General features: G+C 39.2%; 1 protein-coding gene across 1 annotated transcript in view; it reads right to left on the bottom strand.

Annotated features, from left to right (window-relative positions):
• Window positions 1-435: 435 nt before the first annotated feature.
• LOC100942085 (rho GTPase-activating protein 15) overlaps window positions 436-10,535 on the bottom strand; it is a 322,990-nt gene continuing 312,890 nt past the window's right edge. The window contains exon 8 of the mRNA XM_023515030.1: window positions 436-796. Coding sequence (XP_023370798.1) covers window positions 616-796 — 181 coding nt within the window. The 3' untranslated portion in view covers window positions 436-615. The remainder of the gene's footprint in view (window positions 797-10,535) is intronic.

Genomic DNA, 10,535 nt, shown 5'->3' with positions numbered 1-10,535 from the left:
TTATAAATTTCACCGCATAGCACCGAGAATAGCTGGGCTGCATCTCCATATCCAAAGATGTTCTGGAAAGGTAAAATATGTCTATTTTGGTTGAGAATCTGATATCTTTGCCCTATTTGAAAACATTGGCTTCTCCTTTCCCGCCTCTTTTGGTCTTACCTGTGTCTAAGGAGGCCTAGGTGACGTGCCTGAGGCAGCAGGGATGCTGAGAAGGCCCGTGTGTGCGCCTGCACCCCCATACTCTCAGCCACACCCACGGTCATGCACCTGCATGGCTGCAACTGCACTGTGATGCCCTGGAGGAGAATTAAGGCGACTTTGGTTACGTGCTGTACTCGGAACCTCATTTCATAGTGTGAGGCACGAATGATGTGTGTCTGGAAGGGCTCAAAGGAACGGCACCAAAGGGGTTAATGTAGAACACATATAGGCAAATATTGTCAATTATTTTATTCAAATGTTTGGAACTTAAACACAAAATCATCATTAAGTTTTCACAAAACGAGGCATCTGTCACTTGAAGGGAAAAAAATATTTCAGAAATATGTTTACAGAAATGTAAAAATATTAGGCATGGAGACAGATGTGAACATATTCAGTAACGTGTCTTGTCTGTCAGTCTTCCGAGCCGAAGATCTTGCTGTACTCGCTCAGCATGAGCTCAGCGATCTGGTTCTGGTAGACCATGTGGACCGCCATGTTCCCTGTCTCATTTTCAGCTCGCAGAAGGGTGGGTCCGAATACAATCCCTAAGCTTTGTGTGGACATCAGGTTCTTAGAAGCTCTGGCCACTATCCTGTGGGGGGAGAGAAAAAGAGGGAAAAAAAATCCCATTGGAGTTTAAAGTGAAATTGTGCTACTTTGAAATTACAAAAAAATTTTCTTGTTCAGGAAAAACAGCTATCGTACATTAATTATCTACATTCATAGTTTACTGTATAGAGATAGAAACTGTGGTTTGGGGGAAAGAATACTTTGCTCTGTCCAACTTTTTATTTCCATAACACCTGGGTATCATGGGTACTCAACAAATACATGTGAAATGAATGAATAAATGGATTAAACAGTAAACATTAATGTGGACTTAAGATTTAGCCTTTAAAATGCTGATAGTCAATGGAGAAAACATGAAGAAAATATGTAAGAATACAAACAAAATAAAGGGAAAATTCTATACATAATTAATAATTGAAGGTAGACATTAGGATAGAGAAAAATTTAGGGTTTTGGTGATTATAGAGTGTTACTGGAGTATGTTTTATAGAGGAGGTAGGTTCTGACACATTTAGGTATATGGCAAAATTCTAAGTGTCTCCAGTCCTTTGGACAGCCAATTTAGCTTATGCTGCCATGCAATACAGTGCCCTGTGGCCTTAGCACAGCAGAAGAATCCCATTGGAATCAAACCAAAGTTTGCTTGTGAGGATCACTGTGTGGAGAACTGCAACACCAATGAAACGTTAGGATTTGGTTTTGGTGATGGTAACGCCTTGCCCTTTCAACACAGACTCCTAAAGAAGAAAATCAAGCCCCATCATAAAAACAGAGACTTTAAAAAATAATGCTTGTTCTCACAACTGGTTTTATAATAACCTACTTGGTTTTATATTAAAATCCAGAAGAGTGGTGTTAGAGTGATGGTAAGGAAGTAAGGATAGGGTAAGGAAGGACAGGGTGCTGAGAAATGCTAAAATCTTCACTCTACCAAACATCCCAACCCAAGGTGAATCGAGTGTAGAGAATAAAGGAAGCAAAGGACCTTACTAGACTTGAGGTCTCTGGTCTCAGAGCTCAGCATGGAACATTGTTGAGTTGGTTGGACTTTAGAGGACTTTGTCCTATGTGGGTCTATCTGGTTCTGAATCCCAAGAGGCAGGAAGACTTGCATTCCAGTGGTCCTGCCATCCTCAGAAGATATGTTCCGGGACCCCCAGTAAATGCCTGAAACTGCAGACAGTGCTGAACCCGACTGCCAGTGATCAGTTTCTGTTTCTGTTTTTCATCCACAGATGTCATGCCTTTCCAGCTCAGCTAAGCATTTACCACATATTGTGGCTGTAACATTTTGCAGTTGGAGGGACAGGAGAAAAACTAGAATGAATTTCTTTTCCTCTCTTTACAATCTCATGAAGGGTTCATTCTTAGCAACCTGAGCAGATGATTTTTTGTTCTTACTAAGTCAAGAACTTTTCTCCTTTTCATTTAAAGGAAGAACTTGAGAGCTGCTTATTGGATTATCTGGATTGCCCCATCACTATTCTTTGCTTTGGGGCCGCCATTAAGTAAAATAAGTAAAATAAGGGTCTTGTGCTTTGGGGCCACCATTAAATAAAATAAGGGTTCCCTGAACACAAGCACTGCCATCTGACTCTGTGACAGTGGCTCTGGTAACAGAGAGGCGAGGACTACTATGTGACTAATGGGAGTGTATGTGTGGACATGCTGGGCAGAGGGAGGCTTCACATCCCGGGCAAGAGAGTGTGTCATGCTCCTCAGAACAGGGTGCCATTTAAGACTTATGAATTGTTTGTTATCGGAATTTTCCATTTCATATTTTCAGACTGTAACAGCCCTCAGATAAACGAAGCCTTGGAAAGCAAAACTGGAGATGGGGCAACTGCCCTTTCTCTTTCCTTTCACAAAACTCAATCTCTTAAGAACTACTTCTGTGACCACAAGGCCACACCTTCCCTTTCCTGAAAGAGACTGGGAAAGACCAAAGCCACATGTGCATTGACTTGTACCTGCCCACAGCACAAGCTCCTGGCATTGGCAGTGGCCAGCAAAATGTACTTGACCTGACCAACGTAAATAGTAAACAACTATTGCTATAAGCAACATTATCATCTCACTTAATCAACATAACAGTCCCAGGGAGTAGCTTCTATTATTAAGCCTGTTTAAAATGTGAGGACTGGAGGTACGCAGTAGCCACAAGGTCAAGGTTACTGAGGTTCAAACCCAGGCGGTTTGGTTCCAGCACTTGTGGGAGCTTCATTGCCCAGGTGTCCGTTTTGACTTCTGGGCCTAACAATTGGGCTGAATTTTCACTCTGCCACCCTCTTTGTGATAGTAAGATTAATTGTTTAGGAGGGTCTGAATTTTTATTCCTCATTGTAGAATTGTGACGGACAGCTTTATTATTGTAGGATTCTTCTGGGTAAAATGACTCTCAAATTTGGATCGAATATTTAAGATATTATGCCTCCATTTTCCTTTTTCTTCTGCTTTAAAGGGAGAGCATTTGTACCTGTGAGAACTGTTGGCATGGCTACATTTCTGGAAGGATTATTATATTTTTAGAGTATCAGTGAGTATCTGAGACTTCAGATTTAAAGTTTCCTTTGGAATCTAAGAAGCCAAGCTGCTTTGCTACTTCATTTATCAAAAGCCTGTTGAGTGATTTAAGCATCCTCCTACCTGTAGCTTGGGCAAATGGAATGGGCCCTTGGTTCTTTTTAACATGCTGATTTATCTCAGTTTAAGATCTCTCTTGAGCCACCCCCAGACATGAATATTATAAAATCCATTAGTAAGATTCATTATGAAGACAATACATATTTTTCCCCTTTGGCTTTAAATTAATACCGTTCTATAATATTAAATTCTTCATTGACTCCACTACAATAAAAAAATTGTTAAAGGCAAATATGGAGAAAGGTAACATAAATAATCAATTGAGTATCTGTTAGATGAAAGATGCTTTAACAACTTTTTCTACTGGTAGCAAAGGTCTAAACTGATAAGATTTATCTAACAGAGAATAGGACTCAGAGACCATAAATCATGGAGAAGGTAGAATCAAAAGCAAAAAAGTATTAAACATGTGACGATAAATGGTCTCTACAGGGCAGCCTGGCCGACAGGGTAGAAGAAGAACATGAGGACCTGGAGTCCAGGGAGCCTGACAGGGGAAAGGGATGATGTAAAGATAGATTGAGAATTGGACATACGCTTACCTATTTCATTATGGCTATAATTTCAGTTTTTGGCAGGGACAGTGAAAATTAGGCTACCTGGGAGCCCAGACTGAGTCATACCCATAAAGTGAGGCTAGAAATCAGTATGGGGGGTTCAAGAGCTGGCTGCAGCAGGAGGAAGACATGGCTGTCAGGAGACTACGAGGTAGAAGTGTGAAAAGCTGTATGTTTATGGAGGAACTTGGGCAGCTCTCCTAGGGCTACAAGGAAGGTATAACTGAGAAGACTTAGGCCATGAGGAAAGAGCAAGAAGGTTATTTCTATTTCCCTAGAGTTTGTTATATTTTTCCCGCTCAGCAAAAGGCCTGGTTTCAGAATCCAGAGCAGGGTCAAATCTAGAGCAAAGACCAAGACTGCAGTTAAATAGATGGGAGAATCAGAGGCTAGAGCTGCATGTCCAGGTTAACCTCTTTTTTTTTTTTTTTTTTTTGGTAGAGATAAAGTCTCACTTTATTGCCCCCGGTAGAGTGCTATGGTATCACAGCTCACAGCAACCTCTAACTCCTGGGCTTAAGCAATTCTCTTGCCTCAGCCTCCTGAGTAGCTGGGACTACAGGCACCCTCCATGATGCCCAGCTATTTTTTTGCTGCAGTTTGGCAGGGGCCAAACCTCCCTCGGTATATAGGGCCAGCACCCTACCCACTGAGCCCCAGGCACTGCCCATGTCCAGGTTAATCTTTTGGGAATGTTTCTTTATCTTAGCTGGTAGACTTCATTGAAGGCAGGGGACGCTGGCAAGGCATTTCTGCTAATGCATCAGTTTCCTCAATTTCCTGTGGACAAATGTTCATTTGGTGCCTTTCTGCACAAAATGTGTAAATATTCATTTCACTTCATGCTTCCCATTTGATTTCAATAAAACTCTAAATTATGAGTGCTTTAAAGTAATTTTATTGTAAGTACAATTTCAGAAATAACACAGTTTAGTATTCTTGGTATATGTGCCTTACTGCAGGTTAGATTTTCTTGGCAGCCTGGAATTTTTTCCTCCTATGTTGGAAAAATTAAATTACTTGTAATAACTTTTACAAAATTCAGATGTAATTAAGAAAGAAAAGTCAATAAGGAAACATAAATGTATATTATATAGAATATATGCTGTCTTGTTTATGTATGCATGTGTGTATATATCTCTGTCTGTATATAAATTGGCAATTTCTTTCTGAATATCAACCAAACAGTAGACACTATGTTAAAACATCACTGTCTTTAGTTTAGAAAAGACAGGGACCAAATTTGGGTATAAGTCACCAGCTACTGAATTATTTAGTTCATGTTGACAGGCAAATATATTCTCATATAAAAGTTTAAATTAGAATAGACAGACCCCTTTCTAATAGACAGTCAGGATAGACATTTTTAGCAAAAAAGCCCCCAAACTGAGGCTGTCTGGGGAAAATGTATTTAATGCTGTTATAAACTTCACCATTCAAATGTGAACTTATATATTTCCTACCTTGCTAGACTATTAAATGGTTAAGTGGTTGATTTAGAAACACACAGGGAATCAACCACGAGTTCAAAAATATAGTTAGAATACTATCCTACAAAATTATTTATATCTCATTTTTTTTTTTACCTCACATCGATAGATATCATAATTTTCACTCTTACTGTGGGGACCAGCTGGGCATTGCCAGTGCCATTATTTCTGAAGGCTTCAACGAGTAAAACATATGTAGAAGAGAAACATAGGCTACTGAAAGAAAGAAAATCGTTGCATGGAAAAAAATAATTCAATCTCCTATCTAAGATGGAAAACTCTCAAAACAGTAAGTTGTACTTCCAGCAGCTTAAACTCGAGTTGAGTTGCAGAGTGGAGGGAAGGATCTGATTCAGAAACTATACACATTTTTACCATGGGTTTGGCAATGCCTTTCATTAAAGTGGGGTCTGCAAAATCTCATTTCTGTGACATGTATCACAAAAAATGTCACTCCAAAGTAAAGGTTTTGGAAAAATAGTGTGTCTTTCTTTTTTCCTGAACATTCACCACACACAAAAGTATAATAAAGGCTCTGAAAAGTCCTGCAGAAAATTATCCCTGCTTACCTTTGTTTAGTTTGTGTCTTCCTTAAATTACTCTCCTGTCATAAAGCTGTGCACAGATCCTCTTTCCTAACACTGAGGAATGTATATCAGGAAAAGCTTCTCCAGTGTGATTTGCTAGGCCTACTGTATATATGTCAGAAAATGTTACAGATTTGATCTTCCTATCCTGCCCTGGCCTCACAGTTCTAGGTGGCTAACTCAGAGAGAGGTCAGATTGTGGTCATTTCTGACAAGCTCCACCCCTCTGATAGGGCTTAGATTTCATTAGCCCTTAAACTCCATGACAGTGTTGTAAATATTGAGCTACAATTTAATCTGTTTTCAGCACAGAACTGAAAGAAACTCTCTTTTATGAATAAAACAAAGGCTAAAAGGCAAAAGAACAAATCCGAATGAGAAAGGTAAGGGCACAGACCTGCTGGGACACTAACATACAGTGACTTGGTGAGTGGGCAGGATGGCGCAAAAACATTTAGATCTGGCCCTCTGTGGGAATTCCTCTTGATGTATATTTACTCAACACTAATTTACTCCCAAGAAATCCTTATAACAAAAATATCTGAATCTAAGGAACATGAAGAGCTCAAGTTTAGTGCCTATGAATGTTTAGCTAATTGGGGAAGAGACCCCAAACCACAACTCTTTAGAGAAAGCCTGTTTAGTAATACTGCTTTGTTTAAAATAGACAAATATGATTCTATGAATTTGTTCAAGAAATAGCTCTTTCATATATATTCACCGTAAAAGTAGTTCTTATACTGCTGAGTAACATTCAAGTTCATAAAATTTTAAAATGAATAGGAATTCATTTTTCTTGCAAGAGCTCAAAAGTGGTATATAGTTTCCAGCCTAAAAAGAAGAAATGTCAGCGCTACCTGTTGTCAGGCCCAAATGAAAGGAGCAATGATCTGTCAGTTTAAGTTTATTTTAGAAACAATCTATAATCCAGTACTACAGATGTTAGACCCCAGACCAAAAAAAAAGGCCTTATGCTGGGTAAGTTTTTCCAAAAATGAGCTGAATTGCTAACTCAAAGTAATTTCTTAGTTGTGTAAAATCATAGCCAGATGACTCAAGCTGGAAGAGAACTTTACTATACAACTAAAAATTAATGCTGAATTAAGAAGACCAAAGCATTTGATAATAGTCCAGCTCTAAACAGATTGACGGATGCAAACTTCCTTTTAAAGTTGTGCTTTGCTGTTACCATAGTGACTTGTAAAGCGTGTTGAAAGCCACATAATTGCCAGCAGGACAACTCTCAAGTTACGAAGGTATGTTAGAAATATTCCCCTCCTTATGTGTGGAATGCTGTGATTTTCCAACATATACAAGTTTAGGATGGTTTTATTTGAATGAGGAGAGTGTGGTGATAAACGTATTCCTTCCATCAGGTCACACCTGGTTTGCGAATATAGCTCAGTCACTGCATGTGAAATGCTAATTGTGACTTTGACCACTTAACTGAAGAGAGGCTGTTAAAAATAGAACAAATTTTCAATATGCTCAACTTATGTTTCCTATGTGCTATAACTATTTTGGGGGGGATCCATGCTAACCATATGCTTGCCTACCCTCAATTTGCAGAAACTATACTCCTATCTAACACTGGCCTTTTTATAAGATTGGGGCCTTAGCAGAAATTCTACCTTTTTAAAAGTTATAGTTGTGAGTCAGAAAGATATTCGTATATTGTAAGAGCAAGAGAGTACTTGAAAGTGTGTTCACCTTGAACAATAGTGTTTCAAGGTGGTCATTCATGGAGAACTCAGCCATTTTTTCTATGTTTATAAATCCACTGGTTTAACCTAATTGAAAAGTCTTAAATTTTATATCTAAACATCACATCATTATTATTTTCCCAAATGAGTTAATAACTGTCATCTGACATGGAAATTATTGCTATATTTGACGCTTTTGCTTTTGAATTATCTTTAAAGCCAGGTGGGTACAGTTCTCTGAAAGCACAGTATAGAAAAGGCGCTCTATGTGGCAGGTGCCCATGGATGGCTAACATGGCTTGATTCTAGGCATTTATTCTATACTAACCTGTGTGTATTAATTTCAATAGAGAAGATTGACACATTTTCAATTATTCATTTTTTATATGGTTGATTGGACATAACAGGTATATCCTAAAGTATCTTTAAAGCAATATTTAGAATATTTAATAAACAGTGAGAAGTAAAAAAATAGAAAATGCCCATAGGCATCAGTTAATAGTTTATTCCTAGTTGGAACAGACATGTATACTCCATAAGAACAACCACAGAGAAAATGAACTATAAGAGCCATATAAGAGCCAAACACCCAACATAATAGATAATACCAAAAAGGAACATGAGGAACTCCGTGGCTCAAGGAGTAGGGCGCTGGCCCACGTACCAGAGGTGGTGTGTTCAAACCCGGCCCTGGCCAAAAACTGAACAACAACAACAACAACAAAACAAACAAAGGAACATTAACAACAGGTAACTATTTGATAAATATCTTCTGTGTGCTCATCGCTGTGCTTCAAATAAATCCCAATTTCGAAAGGCAAATTTAAAAGGCGGCTTTGGTTTCTTTTTTCTCATTATAAAATAACACATTCTATTCGAGAAAATTTGCAAAGTTTAGAAAGTATAATAAAGGGAAATAAACACTGGTAACATAGTGTAACCACTTATTCATTTATAAAAATATGTTGAATACCTACGGCTTGGACACTAATGTTGGACGTTGGAGATAGTGCAACGAGTACAACAGGTAAGGAATCCCTACTCAGATGAAGTTTATAATCTAGCAGGGAAAACAGATAACGAAGAACACACTAATCAATATATAATCTGATTTCAGGCACTGACGTACTTCAAGAGAAAGTAAGAACAGAAGCAGTTCTTCCACTGACACTGGGGAGCTTTTAAAAAGTGCTGGTGGCCCGGAGTGCATCCCTAGAGATTCTCATTTACTTGGTATGGGCAGCGCCAGGCTGCTCTCATTTTTGAATAGCACCCAGGTAATTCTAATGAGCAGAGAGTGGTGGGAAGTGCCACATGGGAGTAGACAAGCCCCGGTTCTCAGGGACGCTTTCTCTAAGGAAGGGAGAGCAGAGCAGCCTCTTGCTAAGGTGCACGTCGAGGGAAGGATTCCAGGCAGGGAACTCTGAGCACAGGGCTCCAGCGGTGAGTTTGTGCTTGCTGGTTCTAGGAACAGACAAGGGGACACGTAGTATGGCTGGTGGCCAGGGAGGGAGGGAGAAAAGTAGGAGATACTTGGGGGCCTTGGTAAAAATTTGGGATTTAATTAAATGTAATGGGAATCAGTTTGTGGGTTTGGAGCAGAACAGTACTACTGGCATTTAGAGATGACATTAATGTTTGTCTACTTTATCTCCCTAAATATTTGAGAAAATGTACTTTTTATAATTTTGTATCTAGTATTATCCACCTCTAAGATGAGTAATTCTCATTTCTTATATATGTGATGTACACTATTTAGTCATCGCCTTTTGGGGGTGACAGAATGAGTTGTACTCTATGATGCTTAGTATAAGTGAGATTGATACACAATAATCTCTGCAGGTGCCCTTCCTCCATAGTTTGGAGAGCATCTTTAGGCAGTGGTTTCACCGTTTCCACCTGGAGCAACATTGTATCCTTCTTCCCCAGGCACCCACACTTCCTTTAGCGCCTGATGCATTTGGCAATATCTGAGGACATTCTGGATTGGCATGACTGGCTAGAGTGGGAAATCGCTACTGGCATCTAGTGGGTACAGGCCAAGACTGATGCTAAACATTCTACAATGCACGGGACAGCCTCCCACAGTGAAGAATCATTCAGCCCCAAATGGCAATGGTGCCATTGTCGAGACACCCTGCCCTAGGGTTAAATATTAGAAATGTAACAACCAGATCAATGGCACTCAATTTTTATCATCATGATGATAATTGAGAAGGTGTGTTAAAATACATCTTGCTGGGTTCCACCCCCAGATTCCTGATTCGGTGAGTCTAGTGAGTCTTGATAAACTGCCTTCTTTACAAGTCCCCCAAAGCTAGTGAGAAGTGGGGTCCAGGACCACAGCTCAGAATTAGCCCTGGAGCCTTAAGTTACCACTCTTCTTTCCTTAACACATGCTAACTGGTGGGAGGGCCTCTTAGTCCTGTTAGCATTCTTATCATTCAGTAGTATTCTTTTTAAAATAATTGCGGTAGGTGAAAGATGGTTTGTCATTCTTTCAAATTAGCCTTCTTTGAATTTAGGAAATAGAGAAGTTAAAAAAAGGAAATAAATAGTCATGTATGTTTCCTTCTGCGAATAGATTCTGCCCCCCGTCCTACAAAAACAGGTATAATTTTGTGCTTATTTATTTAACCCATTTTATTTATTTGGTATGGCAAAACTAATGCATAGTCTTTGAAAAAGAAATACCTTTATACTCAGAAATATCTAAAGGAAAAGTAAAAACCTCTCCTGATTCCTAGTCAAACTCCTTTATAACTATAATTAACAGATGGG

This window comes from Otolemur garnettii, unplaced genomic scaffold (assembly GCF_000181295.1).
Source record: "Otolemur garnettii isolate 467f Iridium unplaced genomic scaffold, OtoGar3 scaffold00064, whole genome shotgun sequence".
Taxonomy (NCBI): domain Eukaryota; kingdom Metazoa; phylum Chordata; class Mammalia; order Primates; family Galagidae; genus Otolemur; species Otolemur garnettii.
This window is presented reverse-complemented; position numbering and strand designations above follow the sequence as displayed.